General features: G+C 40.6%; 1 protein-coding gene across 1 annotated transcript in view; it reads right to left on the bottom strand.

Annotated features, from left to right (window-relative positions):
* Positions 1–3,246: 3,246 nt before the first annotated feature.
* The window catches only part of jak3 (Janus kinase 3 (a protein tyrosine kinase, leukocyte)), a 33,058-nt gene continuing 13,385 nt past the window's right edge, over positions 3,247–22,919 (bottom strand). The window contains exons 3-25 of the mRNA XM_048976183.1: positions 22,561–22,789; positions 21,901–22,024; positions 21,100–21,217; positions 20,399–20,547; positions 19,785–20,082; positions 19,334–19,456; positions 16,885–17,042; positions 15,816–15,927; positions 15,259–15,439; positions 12,613–12,737; positions 12,297–12,428; positions 9,298–9,385; positions 9,038–9,165; positions 8,768–8,906; positions 8,520–8,671; positions 8,258–8,408; positions 8,030–8,166; positions 6,513–6,702; positions 6,109–6,233; positions 5,619–5,791; positions 5,354–5,471; positions 5,049–5,162; positions 3,247–4,936 (exon numbers count right to left, since the gene is read on the bottom strand). Of these exons, the coding sequence (XP_048832140.1) occupies positions 4,817–4,936; positions 5,049–5,162; positions 5,354–5,471; positions 5,619–5,791; positions 6,109–6,233; positions 6,513–6,702; positions 8,030–8,166; positions 8,258–8,408; positions 8,520–8,671; positions 8,768–8,906; positions 9,038–9,165; positions 9,298–9,385; positions 12,297–12,428; positions 12,613–12,737; positions 15,259–15,439; positions 15,816–15,927; positions 16,885–17,042; positions 19,334–19,456; positions 19,785–20,082; positions 20,399–20,547; positions 21,100–21,217; positions 21,901–22,024; positions 22,561–22,753 (3,348 nt within the window). The 5' untranslated portion in view covers positions 22,754–22,789 and the 3' untranslated portion in view covers positions 3,247–4,816. The remainder of the gene's footprint in view (positions 4,937–5,048; positions 5,163–5,353; positions 5,472–5,618; positions 5,792–6,108; positions 6,234–6,512; positions 6,703–8,029; positions 8,167–8,257; positions 8,409–8,519; positions 8,672–8,767; positions 8,907–9,037; positions 9,166–9,297; positions 9,386–12,296; positions 12,429–12,612; positions 12,738–15,258; positions 15,440–15,815; positions 15,928–16,884; positions 17,043–19,333; positions 19,457–19,784; positions 20,083–20,398; positions 20,548–21,099; positions 21,218–21,900; positions 22,025–22,560; positions 22,790–22,919) is intronic.

Raw genomic sequence — 22,919 nt, forward strand, 5'->3', positions numbered from 1 at the left:
TCGGCAAATAATATCCCTCATCTCTTTTAACACTATAGGTAAGATGCCATCAGGGCCCTGTGATTTATTTATTTTGAGCTTAGCTAGGCTTTGCAAAACATCTGCTTCAGTTATATATATATTAGCTATAGACAATGCTGGATAGGTAATAACTGGTAAATTACTAAGGTCCTCAACAGTGAATACCCGTGCAAAACTATCATTGAACTCATTTGCTATATCAATGTCGTTTACTATTATAAGACCCTTACTATCCTGCAGATTAGTAATTTCAGGTTTTAGAGCTCTTTTAGAGTTAAAATACTGGAAGAAACTTTTAACGTCATCCTTAGCTTCCAATGCAACCATCCTTTCGACATTTCTTTTAGCTCGTCTAATATCATTTTTTAACTCAGCCTGTAGACTTAGATATTCCTGCTTAATTCTGTCATCATCAGTTAATTTCCATTGCTGGAACAAAGCCCTTTTCCTCCTTACTTTATGCTTTATTTCCCTAGTAAACCACCTAGGTTGCAATTTCCTAGATTTATTCTTGCTGGAAACAGGTATGAAGTCCTCTTGCACTTGCAATAATGTGCTTTTAAAAAATTCCCAGGCCTCTTCAACAGTTTTGTTATTTAACTGCATCCAGTTCACAGTTTCTAGTTTTAGTCTCATACACTTAAAGTCAGCCTTCCTAACATTATATATTTTTGATTTGGACTTAGCTCTTCGAACACTAAACTTAACCTCAAATTTGACCATGTTATGATCGCTACTGTCAAGTGGTTCTAAAACGTCTAATTTACCAATCCTGTCCTGGTTATTAGAGAGAACAAGATCAAGAATGGCATCTCCCCTGGTAGGGGTGTTAACAAACTGAGTAAAAAAACAATCCTGTACTAATTCCACCATCTCCAGTTCATTTTCTGAAGAGCCAGTGCTATTAGTTATTAGTCTGAGCTATTAGTTAAGTTCTCCCCAAATGAGCTTAATGGGCCGAATGGCCTCCTCTCGTTTGTAAATTTCATATAAGAACATAAGAACATAAGAACTATACAAACGAGAGGAGGCCATTCGGCCCATATATGTTCTTATATTCTTAATAGACATGACATTTTCCTGGATGGATTGGATTTTTTTTAGCTTAGCCTTAATTTTGGAAAATGCTTTCACTACCATTCTGTTACTTGACCACTCAGCACCATTTTGCTGTACTAAGCTTCCTAACAGGGAACCACTGGCCCCCAGATGGAGGCTGAACACATCCCAACTAACAAGCTCTAACTTCCTCAGCTAACTCATATGGTAGCTGCGAGATTTCCTCAATATTAATGCAAGTAAATTCCCTAATCTGCAAGTGCCATGGGAGACAACAAATTGTTTAATTTGTGGTTTTTGTATTTCATTTTCTTTAACTTCAGTTGTAACAAAAGCTTACCAGCTCCCAGTCCAGTGGTGTGGGGTTCCAGCCTGATGGTGGTGGGCTCCTAGCTCAGTGGTGTGGGCTCCCAGTCCAGTGGTGTGGGGTTCCAGCCAGATGGTGGTGGGCTCCTAGCTCAGTGGTGTGGGCTCCCAGGCCAGTGGTGGTTTTGCCTCATAGCTCAGTGGTGTGGGCTCCCAGTCCAGTGGCGTAAGCTCCAGGAGGGTGAAGTAGGCTCCCAGGCCGGTGGCGGTTTTTACTCCCAGTCCAGTGGTGTGGGCTCCAGGTGGGAGGTGTGGGCTCCCAGCCCAGTGTTGGTTTTGGCTCCCAGCCCAGTGGTGTGGGCTCCCAGGCTGCCGGTGAGGTAGACCATCAGAGTGGGGAGACCAAAGACCACATCGACCCTCTTGGTTTTGGCGAGCACTTGCTTAAATGTGATTTTAGTGTATTTTATTTAAAATGTGTCCTGCCTTTGTAAAGCACTTTGAATTGCCTTGCATCTGAATTGTTATATAAATAAGCGAGGGGTTTTGCCAATACAGATAATTAAGTTTAACCAGCCATTTCATGGAAATGTATGCAAGTACAGGAGATGGGACTTAACTTTCTATTATTAGTAAGGGTACAGGTTTGGCAGATGGTCTAAAGTCCTTTATTGCTTAAATAGTTCAACATGCTTGACTCAGATCATGGAGTGCATATGTGACTCACATCCATGACTGATTCAGACCCAGTAGTGACACTCGTAAAGGTGAAGGGGCTACTTTACTAATAAACTCCTATGCCCAGGATTAGTCCACATGTAGTTTGTGTATGGAAACAAACGCTGAGGAACAGGTAACCAAATATATGCATATTTTACAAGATAGGATCTAGGCTTGCTGAAATATCTACGACTGTTATACTGAAAATGGAAAAATACATTGTTTTACCTTTTGCAATAAACTGATAATGCAAGTTAGAATATTTTGTTCCATTGTAGGAATTTGATGGTTTCATAGTGGAGCTGGATGATGAATTGTGATTTCGTATGGCAGTGTAATGTGTGCAATTAATTACGTGCAAAGGAGATTTGTGCTCACTGTGTTGGCACTGAGGCTCCCATAGCTTTATTCGGCTTCAAATTTTACTCACTACTCTTTCAAGTGCTGTATTATTGAAAATGGCTACACTGTTGCTGATGTCATAAAATCATTAAATCACCACCACTGGCCTGGGAGTCCAAACTGGTTGTCTTCCCATCCTATCCCACCTGACTCATTTTTTTTTGTAACACAAAACATTAGTTTTTGTAAAAGAGTATCAGCCTATCAGCAATATGACCTTTTCAAATGAGGTAGGTGCACCATATTCATAGTCTTTTATTTTTAGGTCACGAGCAGTTGTCTAAGCATTTCACTGCATATCGTACTGTGTATGACTGTGTATGTGACAAATAAAATTTGAATTTGAATATGGGCAAAAATATGTGGACAACAGTATTAGGATGAAGCTGGCTTTCCATGAGATGCTGGAACATTGCATTTCATGCACTGCATATGCCTGTGTCACAACAATTAGTGTAGATTTATTGGTCAATTTCTGTAAATAGGGGTGGCCACATACATTTGGTCATATAGCGCTTTGATTCTCAAACTGGAAAACCAGTCAGTCTATATTTTTGTTCTGGTCGGGAGGTGGAACAAAAAAATGGACTGTCTGGCAAGGAACTGGGAGGGAGCAAAACATGGACTGTGTGGAGGTCCCTGTGAAGCAGGTTGAGAAACACTGATATAATGTACACCTCTAAAAATGCAAACAATATAATACAATTTTGGGAAGCAAAGCACAGCCATGAACAGGAAGGAGGAAGAGACTGCTCTCATTTATTGCATAATAGTTTTGGGGGCCTTGTTACACTTTCTTGGCACATTAGTCCTTCCTTTGATCTCTAAATTCAAAGTTGTTTATTCCTGAAATAATACTGAATAGTCCATTTTAATGTATAAAGTATATTATTGACCATTTATACTCTGTGATAATGTTATACCCTTAAATAAAGAGCAAGATTTTGAATACCTGATGTTTACTATTCTTTAAGTTGTGTAGGTCTCTCTAAAATACTGAAATAATAGCATCAAGAATTAAAGAATGAAAACTCAGAAATAAAAGAATAATACAATGCTTAAACATAAATACAATGCTTTAGAAAAAATATTTTAAATATGACTTTAACCACAGCACTTATACAACATGCTAATCCGATACATATTAACTTTGAATGGTTCAACAACATAAAACATTAAAAAGGTGTATCATTAGTATAAAGCGTATAATGAAGTAACAACCGCAATGTATTAAATATGGAAATACAGTGGAACCCGCTTATAGTGATCAACCATGTATATGGATCAAAAAGCTTGGGACAGAATCATTCCTGTACAAATACTGTTTAAATAATTCTCTTATAGTAATCTAGCAGTCTGCTTACGGCGTTCATTTTGGGTCTTTTAATACATGACACCATACAGAAAAAAATTAAAACTACACTATTATTTTTTTAACTTTACTTTTTTTTTAAACTTTGGTAACCCTAATTTACTGATGCTGTGTGCACAAAAAACATGATGGGAAAAAGAAAGTCATTTTCTCTCAATGATACATACAGACTCATTGAAGCTTATGATAAACTGCCAAAAACAAACCACCGAGATGCAATGACGAAACTACAATAAGCTATACTTTACGTACAATATTATACCGTATCGAAGCACTGAGTAGGCCGAGGAATCGCGGCAGCAGCGAATGAAAATGACGAGAGGCAGACTGACACAAAGCTGTTTCTATGTTACTGCTCAAAGGGACAGCACAAGGAGCAACAATAACGCGAAGGCCATGAATAACAGGGAAACACGGGGAACGGAAAGGCGCATGCACACGGCGGGTAATTACACGATGGCTAAGGCACGCGAGAATCAGGCAAGGCTGTGGTTGTACTCACACATGAGGTACACACGAGAACCGGATACACAGCACAAGTACCTACACTAAAAAAGACAAACATGAGCTATATTCAAGACATACACGGTGCTATATACAGGCACTCGCGAGGCATGCGGGACGTGCAGATGCCGCCGGGGCTACAGTATTATAGCGTATTTGAATTATACATAGTTCGATAATTTAATTTGTACAATACTGTAATTTGGAAAGCGTTTGAAAAAGCTGTACTGTATGTTGAAAAAAATTGTTATAATAATCATCTGATTTTAGTGATCAATTTCACTCACACAGAGGTGCTCACTATAAGCAGATTCCACTGTAATATGAAAATCACTGAATATCACTGAATAATACATGAAAGGTAATTTACATAAATGCTACAAAAAGGTAGAAAAGGTGTTCAATAAGCTGTCAGGAGAGGATTAGAGCATTTCATCCTTTGGAGCTCTCTCTGTCATCCTGGATGCAAGTGTCAATCATTTCTGCCAGGCTGGTGAAGGAGGGTCTCTCCTCAGTGCTGAAAGCCCAGCACTTCAGCATCATGCTGTACACCTGCAGAGTACATGACGTTCCACATTAGCAGTGTGAGTTCATCTCCGCCTCCTGTCTGCTTAATACTAACAGAATAAATCATCATATTACACACAGGTTCCCTGTGTCCTACCCTTTGTGGACAGTGTTGGGGAGCTGGCAGTCTCCATTTGTCCTTAAGGACACTGACAAGGTGCATTGAGATGGAGGCAATCTGCATATCCTTTCCAACCTTTTGCAGATATAACTGTAGAGGGAGAGAAAGGTGCTTGAGAGGGAATGTGGGTCTCTGAAGGGTTTGCACATCAGAAATGTGCTTGGTGAAAATGCCTTTTGTTGATGTAGGTTATCTACTGAGGAGGACCAAAATTTATAAGCAACGGAGCGGATTTGTGTGAAGTTCACCATGTGTTTTAAATCAGCATCTGGCAAACTCACCTTTTTAGGATTCTGATTGTGCTCACAATAGGAGAAAAGCTCATGGAGGACAATGCCGAAACTCCACACATCAGATTTGTGAGAGAACTTGGATTCAGTGATCGATTCTGGTGCATACCTGCGTTTGCCACCATGAACAAAGTTAAACATCATTTTTGTTAAAATATCCTCATGTATAGTTGCGTCAGTCCTAAATATTCACCTCTTTGAAACTAACTACTACATCTAACAAACAGCACAAAGTTAAAAATTTCTTCACGCTTACCAAAATATCGGACTGTCCCCTGGTTTGGTCACCCGGTAATAGTCCTTGTCAAAGGGGATTATTTTGGTGAGCCCAAAATCTGCGATTTTCACTAGTGATTCACTTGCCACTAGAATGTTCCTAGCAGCCAGATCACGATGGACGTAACGCATGCTCTGTAGGTACTCCATGCCCTGTGCGAACAGAACAGAAGAGTCGACTGTAACAAAAGTGCTGCTGCTAATCACCAGAGATGGAGTTCTGCTCTAGAAAGTACAAATCCAGACCAAGATTTCAACTGGCCAGCAGAATATAAAGAGTCACAGTCACAGAATAATCAGCTAGTTGGCTGAAACAAAATCCATCATATGTTTACTACAATGCGGGTGTGACAGTGAAAACAATAATACCACATGCATTTAACAGAATATATACAGACAAAGAAACACACGTCTGACGTTTCTGTGTTTGTGGGTTAATTCATGCTTTTATAAAAAACATAGATACATACTTTGCAGATCTGAGAAGCGAAGAGAAGTAGCCTCCTGCAGCTAACATTTTCCCGGTTCTTTTCCAGGTATGAAATCAGACTGCCGTTGGGTAAATACTCCATCACCAAGCTTACATTTAGGCGACCTGAAGGTAAATGTAAAGGAGGTCACAACACATGCACAGTTATGCGCAAAGACACAGCATAATACAGATCGGCAAGGACATTCATCCACACAATTCTGAGATTTGCAGAACTTTTTTCTGTGTTTTGAAAGGGCACTCTACTGCATTCATCCCTTTCCATTTCTGTTATTTAAGACTAGAAAAGAAACAGTATCCAAAGACACTAGGCATTGACGTGCATCTCAAGGAAGGGTACACTGTATACCCTATGTACAGAAGTTGTACAATATATTCACTTACCCATGCTGTAGCAAATACCAAGGTACTTCACAATGTAGTCACAATGTAAGGAGCTGGTGGTCTGTATCTCTCTCTGAAAATCTGCCATGCTGGACTGCTTATTTTGCTGCAGTCTTTTCACCGCAATCAGCTCCCCTGTGTTGTCTCCTAGAGGGTCATAGCGACACAGCTCGACGCTGCCAAAATTACCCTAGGAACCACAGAAAAATGAGGTTTCAGACCCTCAATAACTTTGGCAACAAGTAAAATTAACAAGGGTGTAAACCCCCTTTTGTTACTTGATAAATTAAACTTCTTGCATGGCCGCCCATCTACCTTTTCAGGTTAAGTGTAGTGAGCATGTCTGCACTGATAAGGGGAGAATACGCTTAACTCAAATGCAATGCACGCAAATTTTAAGCGCTTTTATGACTTGAGTACTTTATGGGATAATCGACCTCGTAATGAAAAATGCACTTAAATCAGTGGCAGGATGTGCTTAAGGGTCATATATATATATATATATATATATATATATATATATATGGATATATTTTCAAATGGGAGACATGGGAGAGTCACACCACCATTTATTATGCAAATAGCCTGAAGATCATGATATTAACGTTTCTCTCCCGGAAATGCCGGGAGTCTCCTGCATGGTGACAGCGGCTCCCTGTCGCATGCAAATGATATACAATATGCCAGACATTTGTTTTTCAGAGGAAGAGCACATGTGCGATAGAGGAAAGACCCTTGAGTTTGTGTAGAACCTTCGGAGAAAGACAGCGGGCGTCACGGGAGACTCCCGGAACTTCCTGAAGGGCCAGGATGTCTGTACACTGAAATGTTTGCTCCATGTCGGGTGATTTAAAACTGTCCTCTGCCAGACGCCTTGGCTGGTTCCAACATTCCACTTCTGTCTTTTGTTATTCCTTTTTCTCAGCCTTTCTAAACTTTATCACCCATTATTGAGTTTAAAATACGACTTTTGGCATGACATCACTACGCATTAATTGGGTGCCTTTTTACGGCGCGCCTTGTGTGAAGGTAGCGGCGCATATATATGCTGATTCAGTGATTGTTTTACTTTTTAAAGTGCCTTATGATGCTACCATCTAAACACAGATTCTCTTAATCGATCACCGAGTCTAACATTCAGTCAGTTTTGGCACATAAATTACTGAATTGTTGTATTTTCAAACCAGAGCTTGGCAACATTAAAAAACAAACCCACAGCCATGATATGAATGACCAGCTAGGGCTCCACGTTATAGACTGCTGCAGATTTAAGTGAAAAGAGTAGATTTGACATAACTTTTGCAGTGATGGATTCAGCATTAGGGCAGCACTGTAGTTGTGTGAGTGTGTGTGCCCAGCGGTATGTTGGCACCCACCTGAGGTTGGTTCCCACCCGCACCCAATGCTCCTGGGATAGGGTCTGACCCCCCCCCCCCCCACGACCCCAGAGGGGATTGAGCGCTTACAATGATGGATGGGTACAGCATTAGTGAATTAGCCATTAGCCGGAACACTACCTTTCCAAGGGCGCTGATGTAGCGCAGATGCCGTTCCTCATACAGGGAACACTGCTCCTGGTAAGAAATGTTCATTGTTCTCCAGAAGCTGTCTTTATCAGAGACTGCGCTCGCTCCGGGGTCTAAAAGCTCATAATCTGCAGGACAGAGCAGGTAAAGTGCCATTTGATGGAGATGAGATAATCTCTTAGACAAGAGATGACCGACACAGAAAAAAAGGAAATATACCTGAAGTAATGAGGTTGTTCAGCTGCCGGATTATCCCACGGCTAGAAGGACGCAATGAAGGCTCATAATCCATGCACCGGCCAATCAGATCAGCCAGCTCTGTCCACTTTGGCGAGGGAAGCTGCTCATGGTTAGCATAGAAGAGCAGTTTCTATAAGCAAAACAAACACAGATTTAGTGACATTCGTGTAGCCCGTAGGACAGACTGACAGGCACTTTACTCTGTAGTGTTTGTCCAGCTTGTTTAGCTAGCGCCCCCTACCTGCTGGGGGTCCCGGCCTTGCAGAGGCGGCTTCCCTTCGTTGAAGATCTCCCACAGCGTGGTCCCAAAGCTCCATTTGTCAGAATCTAAGCCCAGTTTTTCATGCGTCCCCAGGACTTCGGGGGCCACCCACGGGATCCTGTCTAGGGCCACTGCAGTCCCAACACAAAAGGTGCCAACAGGTCAGGGTTTATGTTTGTGCTGCTCTCGTCCTGCTTCAATGGCCATAGAGAGGCAAAGCGCTTTACCGTCTCTCTCGAGGACCGTCACACTAATGCCAGGGTCACTCAGCTTGATGAAGGGGCAGCTGCCGGTGGAGGGATCTCCTTCTCTTGCCAGAAGCACGTTTTTGGCTGAAATATGTCCATGGAGGATCTTTTTTTCTTCCTAACATATGACACAGACAGCACGAATGGTGTGTAAATTCACACACAAATTCACACACAAATTCACACACAATGCTTCAGGAGTTCAAATTTAAGGTATCGGGCATCAGCATGTTAGTGTGGCTTGTTCACCAGGAAGTTGAGGACGCAGGCCAGTTGCTTGGCAATGTCGAGCTTCCAGCTGACCGGGACGCATCCCTGGCATTTCCTTAGGTACAGATCCAGGGCTCCACACTTCACAAACTCCTGCACCATTAAGTCTGCAGGGTGAAAAGATGGAAACCTCAGGATAATGTTTAAACTGAAAAGTTAATCAGAAATGACCAGTATGACAAATTAACATGATCTGTGGCTGAAAGGGGAAAAGCAGCAAATGTAAGAGGGTAACTTACGCTCAGATCTATTCACACTTATCCCATAGACCAAAAGCAGGTGCTTGTGTGAAATCTGACTCATGAGGCTGGCAGCTTCAAAGAATGACTGGAAGTAGAGAAGTAGAAAAACTCAGTAAGAATTAAGATACCCTGAAAAAGCTCCCCATCCACACATTAACCTCTAATTCTTATTTACAAGACAGTGGTGGGGGGGGCATCTTCCTCAAGAGCGCACCTGTAAAATGACAGCTCTGCCAGTCACAGGATTGTAACTCAAAACCTTTTGGACTATGATTTGTAACCGACTGAGCTACATAATCCAGTGACATATGCTGGAATGCATTACAGCGAGGGGGGGGGGGGGTTTGCCGATTCAGGCTGCAATCAGGCTGCTTGGCAGTCACAGCTGCTTGGAAGACAGATGGGAGCTAGAGAATGACAAACACGTGGATAATTTGTAAAAGATGTTGACACAGTAACCAGCTGCAATACATCTGCTGAAACTATAATTTTTTATCTCCCATCATTATGATCCCAGAGGAAATGTAGTCAGCTGTTAACTGAATTTACTAAGCTTGGGTCATGGGATGAGGAGGCATCTCTCATCTCTCTGCATCTCTCAAAAGGAGGAAGATACATCTAGATACATAAAAATAGGATGATGTGAACGATCAATATAATAAAAAAAATAAATCAAACAATACAAAAATAATACCCTTAATAAAAAGGAGAGATCTGTGTATTGATGCTGATAATGAAACGATTTGCATTATTTTGTGTTGCTTTTGCTGAGGCTAAACACTGGTAGTGTTGATGTACTAAAGACAATCTGGACAATAAATACAGTTCGTATGAAATTAGAAGTTATGCACGTTTTCCTAGTACATAACTGCATAACAGACTGTTCCCGCCCTTTTGTGATGAGAAGGGTTATGGCAGAAAGTATCTATTTACATTATGAATGATTTGGAAATCTTTTCTAGTTGTCAGACGTATCAGGAACTTCTAAAGGAGTGTTCTTGGCAAACAGTAAACATTTCTTGCCCTTGTGGTATCATTTGTTGGGGAGAGACCTAAAAAAACACGTATGTGAAACTACTGCACTGCTTTGCCTGCACGTTTGTCTAGTACGCTGCCAAAATGGAACTAACAAAACAAACCTTGCAGTCAATAGGAGCAAAATCCACATTATTAAAATCAGTGGAATGTCTTACTTAACCAATTTATGTCAGACCAGTTAACGGGTGAAATTATTGTGACCCACAAAGGAGCATCACTTATCCTACTGTCACTGTAACACAAGACATGCACCGGCATTATCCCAGATAAGGAAATGTCAAACAAATGTACTTTCAAGTCTTTGCGTTTGTCTGTTAAATAATTTCCATATTACAGGCTTTGTTAGTTACTGACGTCGACCAGAAAACGAGAAGTACATTAACCATAGTCAAAGCATATGTAGAGGAGATAGTAAAGTGAACTTTAACAACTGCAACAAACACAATCCGACATGATCTATAGCAGCAGAGAATGAATTGTCTTTACTAACGTAGAACATTACTGGTAGTTCCACTTTTACCTTAAGAAATAATATCACTGTATTAAAGGGTTTAACTGTAACATAAGACCACATAACGTTACCAATACATAACTACGCAAAAAACAACCTTTTGTATATTGTTACATATAGAGTCAACTACTGATTTATTGGCAACCCCAAAGAAAGTAAAAAGAGTACCATGAAATAAACATATAAAGCTCTAAATTTCCATGAAAATGTGTAAAAAAAAAACATAAAAAAAAAAAAAAAAAAAAATCGCCAACCATTTAACAAATAAAAATAATTCCTTCAAGGATGATATGGAGCATAAGTACCGGTACTGCTAAAGAATATCTAAAATAAAACCAAAGAAATTTGCATCCTTCGTGAAAGAAATGTCTTTATTTCTTCTTTATTTCTTTTCTATTTGTTGTCTATGACCATTCCCTCTTTATCTGGGGTACACATATGATGTCACACACATGAATAACCCCTTTGTCATTCACCACCATGGGTAAAGCCCATGAGATTAAAAGTTAAAAATATCAAAAGATAAAGGTAAAGAGAAAGATGCTTTATTGTCATTGTACAAGTACAATGAGTTTTCGTTTGGAGTGACAGCAGATACACAAAATTTACAATAACATCAAAAGAATAAAATATAGACACACACACACACACACACACACACACACACACACACACAGTGAATAAGGTGCTGGTAAATTGGTGCAATATAATCATACTCATGAATGGTTATGATTTTGTATAATGTGCAGTGCATGAGCAATTTCGCAGAGGTAGAATTAAGAGTTATACAGCAGGTTTAAGTACACAAATATTCAGAATGTTAGAGTGCTTTGAATTCACATCGCATTTGTGATTAATCTTATACACTAATTGGTAATCTGCATGAGGGTTGCCAATAATTCTGAAGTTGACTGCATGACAAGATCGGGAGCAGGAGGTTAATAAAAATTAATTGAATTAACTACGATTAAGTGACCTTCCCAATGTCATGTAATGAGTTCATAATAGCAGGCAATTTGTAACTGAAATTCAAACAATTCCCTGGATAAAACCCATCATACAAGGCTAGAGTCATTAAACAGAAAAATGTCTATCAGCTCTCTTTAGATAATTTGGCTCATATAGTGACAAACATGCCACAGTAGCAGTTGAGAGTAGAAGCGATAACCCACTGCAACTTGTGTTTTGCTCACAGTATTTAAAAGACTAAATAAGCTCAACAAAATTAAGGTGAGCCAAAATCAGAATGCCTTAAATCCCGTCTTTCCTCTTCATAATTAGTAAGCCAACTGAATGGACTGCAAGAACCTACAGTATGAGTATGACCTCAGTAATTATGGTGGTTCAGGCACCTTTCTTTCCTGAGCAGCTTACTGCTGACTTTTCAGAAATGACGTATAACTTCATGTTTAATTTTTAAGCCAATAATGCTGTACTGCTTACTCACCTCCCAGCAGTTTTGATGCGCATTATCTAGAACTTTTATCAGAACCTCCGTTGCGTTTCTCTCTCCATCCCGCACGTCACTTTTGTAACCCTTGAAAATCCGTGTGAAAGTTCCTTGTCCAAGACTCTCTCCCTGCCAAAAATATTCTTTCATCAACCAGTGTCACAAATCATTAACTGTTATGTTATCTCTGTGTTCATTCAGGATCCGCTTTAGTGTTTTATTGCATAGCTCTGTACTGGGAAAGTCGCTGTAAGACTGGGGAATGGAGGGACAGCATGTTACAAACTGGTAAAGGCTCTCAGGAGCAGCTCACCAGTTTCAGGTCCTCATTCTTGATCATGTGAAACTGGACACTGCTAGCTTTCCGTCTCGGCACGGTAGGGGATCCCAGTTCCTCTGCCTTGGAACCGTTACGCATTATGATCATGTTTGTGAGCTCTGCAGCAATGGCACAAATTACATTAGGTTACAATCTGCATTTTTCATGCATGTTATATTATTGCAATAAGTAACTAAAACTGAGACCATAAATCACATCAGTGACATTAAACTCTGACTCTTTCTAGGCAACACTGTCCTCAGGCAATAAATCATTTACTCCTAATTGAAATCCTTTTAAGAAATAGGATCAAACGTAGGGGGCGGCATGGTGGTGCAGTGGTTAGCACTGTTGCCTCACACCTCTGGGACCCGGGTTCGAGTCTCCGTCTGGGTCACATGTGTGCGGAGTTTGCATGTTCTCCCCATGTCGTCGTGGGGTTTCCTCCGGGTACTCCGGTTTCCCCCCACAATCCAAAAACATGCTGAGGCTAATTGGAGTCGCTAAATTGCCCATAGGTGTGCATGTGTGAGTGAATGGTGTATGAGTGTGCCCTGCGATGGGCTGGCCCCTCATCCTGGGTTGTTCCCTGCCTCGTGCCCATTGCTTCCGGGATAGGCTCCGGACCCCCCGCGACCCAATAGGATAAGCGGTTTGGAAAATGGATGGATGGATGGATCAAACGTAGCTGTATGATTTGTCCATTTTGAATATCGCTGCTTTACTTTGCATCACCAAAATGAATTTGTATGCCTTTGGCAGAACAGATACTCCCTATTTACAAAGACCTTTGATTTTAACTGTCTTTGGGGTTTATCTTGGTCTGAAACGCAACATGGTCACAAAGACATTTTAACAGATTACAGATTGTATTGTCATCTGAAAGGAAATTGCATGAAACTGCTGAGTTTGAAAATTATTCTAATGAAAATTTTGATATGTCCTTTAATGAAACACTTTGTAACAAATGTATTTGCAAAATTGAACACCACTGCAAGAAGTGCCAATAGGATATCTTTGACAGCGCGTAGTCAGAGTATGGAATAGTCTTCCTGATAACGAAGTGCAAGCTGAATCCTTGGGTTCCTTTAAATCAGAGCTAGATAAGATTTTAACAACTCTGAGCTATTAGTTAAGTTCTCCCCAAGCGAGCTTGATGGGCTGAATGGCCTCCTCTCGTTTGTATAGTTCTTATGTTCTTATGTTCTTAAGTGGGAGTGTTACTGGGTGTAGGTGCGATGCCATTACTGGTATGGCCATTAATGTCTGCACCAGAGACACACCTACAGTACTGGGTGCCCTTCTGGAGCATCTGACAGCTGAACCTCATTCTCCTTATTGACTAGGCCACTTAACCAGTCTAACCAGTTTCCCCTGTGTGAGGAACTGCTTGAATTGTGAAAAGAGAGTCTGCATTTTTACTAAGCTTTGCTACAGCTTTTCTCCTTTTCTCTGCTTTTCTCAGCAGCACTGGCAGCCATACATGAAGACCACGCAGGGGGGGAGTCCTATAGTGTGAGGTGTAGAACTGGGTGGGGATCGGTGCCATTGGCTTTGGATTAACTGGACTGTCAGTGCTGTCACTCTGGCTTCACAATCCCTTGTGGAGCTGGAGTGCTGACATTTCAGGGACTCCCCATGCCTGCATTCCCACTTGCCTCTCCCTCCTACTGATGCTGCCACAGCCATATCTGCCGGAGCTTGCACATTGCACTTCATATTGCACTCATCTAGCTGTTAGCACTGCCGATAGCCTCCTCTACTTTAACTAATTGTACATTTTATTTCCCATACTCCTCCTGGGGGGTGATGCCTGGAGACCTCAATCTATCAAGATGTCCAGCATACCTCCATCAGTGATGTCCCTGCATCTAGCTCGATGTTCTGCCTGTGTCATCTTCTACATCTTATGATTTGGACAGTGTGACTTGGCACTTAACCATCTCTCTTATTTGACTCTCTCTGCCGGCCCCTGGAGGTTTGGGCTTCCCCTTTGAGTCTGGTGCCTCCCAAGGTTTCTTCCTTCTAGGGAGTTTTTCCTTGCCACTGTTGCCTATGGCTTACTCACTGGGGGCTTTGGGTGCGGATGCTGTAAAGCGCTTTGAGACAATGTCATGTCGTGAAACTGCGCTATACAAAAATAAATTTGTTTGTTTGTTTGTTGTGAGTCAAACTATTTAGAAAATTTCCCTACTGGGATCAATAAAGTGTCATTATTAGTACTGTTATTACTCTTTGTTCCATCCACATTGACCAATCATTTTTACATGTAAGGATTATAGAGGAACTAGTCTGCCATTCTTCAAACAGTGGGATTTGTTTGGTAATAAGTTTAATATGCAGTAGTAATCCAAGTCAGTATTAAATGTAACTTTGTTTTAAATAAAAAAAAAACAGTTGTCTTACTATAACTTGTGCTAAATATCTTTATATATTAAATATATACTTTGAACAGCAAATGTGTTCCTGTAGCTGCCAGTGGGAATTACTATGATCCACATACATGTAAGTGATATTTACTATCAATTACTTTTTTTTGGCAACAGTATTGCAGGTATATTGCCAGGTATATAATCCACAGCAATAGTCCCCCTCTCTGGATACAGAAGAGAAATGTCTGTTTGCATTGATATCTCTTGCCTTTTGGTCGAGGTGCGCAGCACCTCCCCAGCTTCGTGGGGAGATCTGCCAGAAGAAGTTCATTCTCCTGGTAGAATGCGATGAGGGCCCTCAGGGTGGGAAAAGAGCTGGAAACTCCTGACAGGCGAAATCCTTTGTCTGTCACAATCAGACAGTCCTTATAATCCATTCCTAAAGGTGTCTGAAGAAGAATCGTGAGTCTTAGTAACTTGATTATTAGAATTTCTGCAGCTAACTTGATTAATCAATCCTAAATAAGGAAGCAACCTGAGTAGAAGTGTTACATCTTGTCACCTGGCCATGCTGGTGAAACACCAAACTACAGAGAAGGCAATATGTATTTCCTGAGAGATACCTAATCAATATTAAATTGTCAGTAATTGAAACTAACAGCTCAGAGGCCTGTAATGTACCATACATCTACTTGGAATATATTAAAACATCTCAGCATCTATTATGTTTGCGTTACCAGGGTAAATTCCCTTTGAAAAACTGTTCATGCATCTTAAATTTTCATTGTCAATGACGAATTTCTTGAATGAACTGTATTTTACTACCTGAACACAGACAGTGAGGAAGTACTTGTCAAAGTCTTGAGGACTCCGTCGCAGAAGGAACATGCCACTTTTTGGAGCAGATTTCTTCAGCTTGTGCATGGCAAATTCGGACCTTGTAGGGCAAAAGTAGCAAATAAAATGCAAAGGGCCCGTTTTTCAAAAATGCTAAGCATGAAAAATTCTAAAATTCTTTTATTTTACAATGGATCTACAGGATATGTTAGTTTTACATTTTAAAAAACGTCGCTCTGAGATTTATTTATGCTAAAACTGGCAATGAGGGAATAAATAGCATTACAAAAAGTATCAGTGAAATTTAAACAGGCACCTATGATGAAGTTTAGGCTACAGAGGCTCTACGCATTATCCGTTACTAACGGCACTGTGTCTATTCAAACTACAATGGGCACAATGATGCAGTAATAATTAGTCTATAAACCTAAATAACAGACAACCAGTAAAGTGTGTTTTGAGCAGTAAACTATGAGCGACATGCACACCATGTAACTTGTCCCCATGGTCTGTTGCTTAAAGCACAATTCATTGGACGTCTCTGTCCTTCAGCTTTATCGTTATTAGGGCAAAGTATCAGCAGGACTCGTTTCTGGCTCCTCCCATTAATATATTAATTACTGTGTCTTTCCCTCCTGCCAGGCACCCTTTGGGTGCTCTGTAGATCCCAAAGACAGTGACCATCACATCCTCTTTTGATAATGTCTTGAGATACTTTGTTTATAATTTTGGAGTTTTTATCAAAATACTTTTTTTCAATCAAATGGAACCTTCTATGACACAAAAAAAATTTATAAAATAGCTAAAAAAGATAAAATTCAGGGAATCTCATGTTTGTGTTGTACTCATTGAGTTTTGTGAGGATCGAACAACAAAAATTCACAAGAATACAACAGGTTACGCTGTTAAGCTGCTCAAATTAAACAAACTATTTAAATTAGACCGTGACCTCCTAAATTTGTAATTAAACCTATCATCAGTAAACTGATTTACACAATACAGAAGTGCGTAGGTGCGTTTAACGTGCTAGGTAATATTAAGCTACAAGAGGCCTTACGTGATTGGTCCGTGACAGTGGCACTCAATGTCATGGAGCAGGCTGGGTGGAGCAACTTCCTGGCAAAAATAGTGACTAGAGTCTGTGGTCAGCCTGAAGTAGCCATCAACCAGAGCAACAAATGACCGCGCCTCTGACAGTGTCTGAAACTCCGCCTCCTGGTGACCAAAAACACAATTATTTTTGTCTATGTATCATGAGGATTCTACAGACAATTTCACTATTTCAGCTGATGAGAAATAAAAGGTTAGTATGTTGTCAACAATATCATAACAGCCAAATAAGAAAAAGACAACAATGTCAAACAGGGCATGGTGCATATTTCACAAGTGATGTAATGACGTTCAGTGGCTTAAGACATACATGGAATCTTCAGTTAGTGTAGAAAAAAATATAAAACAGTGGAAACATGAAACTTTTACATATTACATTGAGCCCTATACTGGATGGATGGTTATTCATTATTTAAAATAAAAAGATTAGCAGAAATGAGTATATTAGTGATTTGAGTGATGGTGTACTGTTATTGGAATCACCAAGAACGTACCCATCCTCTAAATTAAATAAAGCCATAATTATAGGCAAATCATGTTCAGGATGGAATTAAAGTTTGATTGTGGCATATTTCATCTGTGTCATGGATCTATGCCATTGCAAGGCAGGGCCAGACCATCACAGTGTGAGGTTCCAGTGCTTTCTTAAAATTTAGTTTGATTACTTGCAAAAATCATTCTAAATGTCAGGATTTTACAAGCAATAGAACAATAAATCAATGAAATATATTTAAGTGAAATTATTGTACAAAACCCATTTTTCGAAAAGCTGGAATATTTTCTGAAATGCAACAAAAGCAAAAATCTGTGATTTGTTAATTTATGTGAGCCTTTATTTAAATGACTGACAAAGATTTTTTGATTGCATTCTGTAAAGATATAAAAAAAATAATTAAATATAAATAAATTGATGGCCGCAACATAAGTTGTAACAACTTTGTCCCATAAGTTGGGACAAAGACACATTATCCATTGTGCTACATAAGCTTTCTTTTTAATAACGCTTTTTAATTGTTTTGGAAATCAGGATACTTATTCTAGTAATTTTGCAATTGGGAATTTTGTCCATTCTTGCATGATGTAAGACTGCAGCTGCTCAGCAGTCCATGGTCACTGTTGTCTGATTCTTCTCCACATGATGCGCCGTACACTTTCAACAGGAGACAGATCTGAACTGGCAGCAGGCCAGTCAAGCACATGTACTCCGAGTTTACAAAGTCACGCTGTTGTAGCCCGTGCAGAATGTGGTCTGGCATTGTCCTGCTGAAATAAGCATGTACGTCCTAGGAAGAGACGTTGCCTTCATGGCAACATGACTCTAAAATCCTAATATAGAGTCAATAGTACCTTCACGCACATGCAATTCACCCATGCCTTTGGCACTGACGTCACCCCATACCATCACAGATGCTGGATTTTGTCTTTCCCTTTCTCTGACAGCATTCTGGATGGTTGGTTTCATCTTTGGCACGGAGAATGAGACGGCCATTTTTTTCAATAATAAGCTGAAATGTGGACTCATATGATCACTGCACACGGTTCCAGTCTTTCGGTCAGTCTAAGATGAGCTCGGCCCTGAGAACTGGCCGGCGTTCATTTGCTGTATGGCTTCCTCCTTGCATAATACAGTTTCAAATTGAATTTCTGGATGCAGTAATGGACTGTGTTAAGTGACAGTGGTTTTCCGAAGAGCTCCTGCTGCCAGGTGGCTGTATGTGTCACAGCAGGATGACAGGTAGTTCCGCCTCTGGGCTCAAAGATCAGGGACATTCAGCAGTGGTTTCTAACCTTGCCCTTTAAGCACTCAGGTGACTGCATTCTCTGAACTGTTTCACAACACTATGCACTACAGATGTCGCAAGACCTAAATTCTCTGCAATCTTGCGGTGTGGAATTTTCTTTTGAATTTTCTCTCTCACAAATTCTGGCACAAAGGTTTAAGCCACAACCCATCCCTGCTTGCAAAGACTGAGCCTTTGATGGATGTTACTTTTATACCCAATAATTATGTCACTTGCTACCAGTTAGCATGCTTAATATGGATATTTATATATAATCTTATTTTAACTCCCAAATTTGTCAAGTGTGTTGCAGCTATCAAATGATAAACTTTACATATACAATATATACAAAAATTCTTTGGTCAGTACGACTATCTTTTCTTCATAATTTGGTCAGTTTAATAAAGGTTTACGTGAATTAACATATTACAGATTTTTGTTTTTATTGCATTTTAGAAAAAATCCCAACTTCTCTGGAAACAAGGTTTGTACTTTATTCCGTGACGTCAAATATGGTAGGAATCACAATTCAGTGCCATTAGAGGAATATTGAAAGGGCAGCCAAAATACAATTATGTTTAAATACAATTTTTTCATTCCGAAAGTTTCACTAACCAAGCGTCTGTCGTCCTGCCGTGTCACCGTAACAATTCTACTCTCCAGCGGGACCTGATCCAGGTATGCCTGCTTCATGCTGATCTCAGTTATCTCCGGAAAATCACAGAAGGTTTGCCAGTCCTGTAATCAGATGCACAGCCAAAAGGAAAGAGTGCGTAATGTAAAGTTACAAATTGAATAGTATCACATGGACAAGAGACAGTAATTAACAACAGACGGGATCAGAAAAGTGTAGCCTAGAAGCAGCAAAGAATTGTCAAGAGGATCTTGATCTTAGCCTTGGGAGAAAATGATTGTTTTTGTTTGAGATGTAACATTCTGCTGTGTATATTTCAGCAGCCTCCACTTACGATTAATATTCAACAGGATATCTGTCACCATGACAGCAGATCAGGATGCTTGCTCTAGTTCAGTTCCTTGTTTGGCATATCGGGGGGGCTGTCCTTACCGTGTCTGGGGTTCGGCTCTGGATGCCCGTCTCCCCAGAGACTAGCAGAGACTTGGAACTGGGCTCTGCGGTCAGCGAGCTGCAGCCTGGGGTGCGGACCTGGAAGCACTCGGTGCCGTGCCTGGGCTCCACCGCTGCCAGCTCCATCAGGTACTTCAGCTTAAGGCTGTGGCCTCCCGCTGGACAGCGGCCCAGCTTGTTGAGGAAGTGCTTCAGGGTTTTGCGTATCCGGAAGCGAGCGAGGCGGCTCAGCTGCTGGATGTTCTGCCGATGGCTTTCAGGCAGACATGACTTATAACTGAAAAAGAGGTAGATTGGCAGATGGATGGATAAATGGACAGACATATAGAAAGTCAAAGATTCAGTAATTTTTTAACTTTTGGGGAGAACTTAACTAATAGCTCAGATTTGTTAAAATCTTATCTAGCTCTGATTTACAGTAAAGGAACCCAGGGTTTTAGTAGAGTGACAGTTCACAGCTAAAGCAAATTCTGATAAATATGTACACTTCCCAAACCTTACTCGTACCTGACGCCCTTACTCAGTCCCCCTGCTCCCTTCTCCCCCCCGTACCCGACGCCCTTACTCAGTCCCCCTGCTCTCTGCTCCCTTACCTGATCGTCTTGCAGATGTCCTTTAGGCATCTCTGGTTCTGCTCCTCGGCCAGGCGCCATAGGTCCAGCACGGCCAAACCCAGGCACTCCTCCCTAACACTGAGTGGGGGGGACACGTCCCCCTTCCCATTCACAAAGTCACTGCGTGACTGCAATCACAAGTCAAGCAGTATGTTAGTGAACTTCCAGCTTAAATTACATGAAAAATCAGGGAAATGTATATTTAGTTTGTCTTAGAATTCTTATTCAGATGACGTCATTCAGTTAAAGAAAAGATGAGCAGAAGAGGTTACAACTCAAATCAATCACAGAAGGTGACCGTAGAATTAACCGCAAATCACAATATGGAAGAGAGACGGCAGAGTTATTATTAGTCTGGGAAAAGCCAAGCTGTGCACATTTTTATGCTATTAGGTTTGCTGGTAGAAGGACAGCAAGTTGCGGAGATGATGTCATGCAGATTATGTCATGCAGTTCTCTCCTACTGTGTGTGTTAGCCTATCAGTTATAAAGGAGAGCAGTTTTCAATAACCATGTGGGTCACCAAGAGTCCAGGGGCTGAAAGTTTTAAGCAAGTATAATCAGTCATTTATAAAGTCACCATAAAACAAATAAAATTGCAAAGATCTTTCATCCATTTATGACACTACAATTGAAATGGTTTCTGAGATGCGACATGATAACATTTTTGCGTACAGTACCTGTGCAAACAGATAACCGATGACGCTGTAGTCCAGCACGGCGCTGATGCGGCTTCTTGGCAGGCCATAGCGATATGTTTTCCTACTTCCCTGTCCAAACCAGTTTGAGAAAAAGAACCTGTGAAATTGCAGATGTAGAGTTATGACCGTGAACAATGCAGCATTTAGTAAGTCTGTCAAAAATCATTACAGCTCACTTTCAGTTTCCTGTTTACCACAGATTACTATGACCACTATAACTCCACATTTTTTTTTATTTGCTGAACAAAGAAATATTGCAAGACACCTGAATTATAAAAATGCCTAAATATACTTAACAAACATATGCAGTGATCCCCCGCTACATCGCAGATTTTCCCCTGACGCATCACAGTTCTCTGCGTATCGTGGACCTTGCTTGTGCTCCAATTGTTCTGAGCAAACTTTTTGTGATCCCTTACTAAGCTTACAATGTATTTATTTTTACAAATTCCATTATGTGTATGTGTATATATATATATATACACACACACACACACACACACCCTTACTGCCCAGATAAGTAACTGAAATGTTTTTTTGTTGGCCTAAGACTTTTGCACAGTATTGTGTATATATATAGTGTGCTTGTTTATTTATATAACATAAATCACAACATGATAGGCTCCGGACCCCACCGCGACCCAGTAGGATAAGCGGTTTAGAAAATGGATGAATGGATGGATGGATGGATGGATGGAAAATACAACATGACAGAGCCACTTGAGATCCTGATGAACAGCAATTCTAGACAATCCTGTGCTTTCGAAGGGAAAGCCTGACCTGACTCGGTAGTGAACGGTGAGGTTTAAGTATTCATCCAAATTAAAAACATGGCAAGGTGGGAACCAGTATGAGAGATCTTCAGAAGCCAGGGCGAACAAATTGTGGTACACAGGCAAGATCCCTGTGGAACAAAGAGAAAAGGCAGGAAATTCATGAAAGACAGGCATCATACAGACATTCCAGGGATACTGAGTCCAGCAGTAAAAGCTCTTGACAGATTTACAGAACATTGTGCGTCATTTGCAGGTTTCAGGAACCTGCTGTCAGTTTGCGGGAGACTCCCAGAAGAGGCGGGATGTCTGTATTTCACACTTACATTTCGTTTTACCTCTTATACTATCATTATATTTCAGACATACCATGTATACTTCATTCAATTAATTCTGAAATATTGTTAAATACATTCTCAAAGTTTCAAAGTAGGATTTTTTTTTTTTTTTTTAAAGAAACATGTTTGCTTGTGTCTTTGATTAGTTTGTAAATCATTATTTTTTTCACAGGAAAAGATTGAAGTGAAAACTTATGAATTATGCTGACAAATTTACACATTCATAGTTTTGCTGAGCTTTTGCTGATGTTTTCTGTAGTGGCTTATACTTTATTAGTTCTAAATGGATCAGTTAATTTTATTAAATTTCCAGCCATTGCCAAGCTTACCGCACTCCTTAGCAGCGACAGTGCAGATATCCTCCGCAGATATCTGTCCTGAGGCTACGCAAAAGGTCATTTCACCCTTTTGAGTTGGGCTGAAGTACAGATGGACTTGCAGCCCAAGTCCAGAACTTGACCTATGGCTGTTCATCCTCTCCCGGTTCACCAGCGGAGCAGTTTCTTCTTCACTTACTTCCATGTGAGAGTTGTCACTGTGACGCCCCCTAAATAACAACTGATGAAGGGAAAAAAACGTTATGGTTGTAGAACATTGCTGAAGTTGATTCCTGTAGCGTTACAGAAGGGGGGGGGGCACTGTTAGAATATTCTCATATACAAAAAAGGGACGTCAGAGGCTCCACTTC

Source organism: Brienomyrus brachyistius, chromosome 15 (assembly GCF_023856365.1).
Source record: "Brienomyrus brachyistius isolate T26 chromosome 15, BBRACH_0.4, whole genome shotgun sequence".
NCBI classification, from domain to species: domain Eukaryota; kingdom Metazoa; phylum Chordata; class Actinopteri; order Osteoglossiformes; family Mormyridae; genus Brienomyrus; species Brienomyrus brachyistius.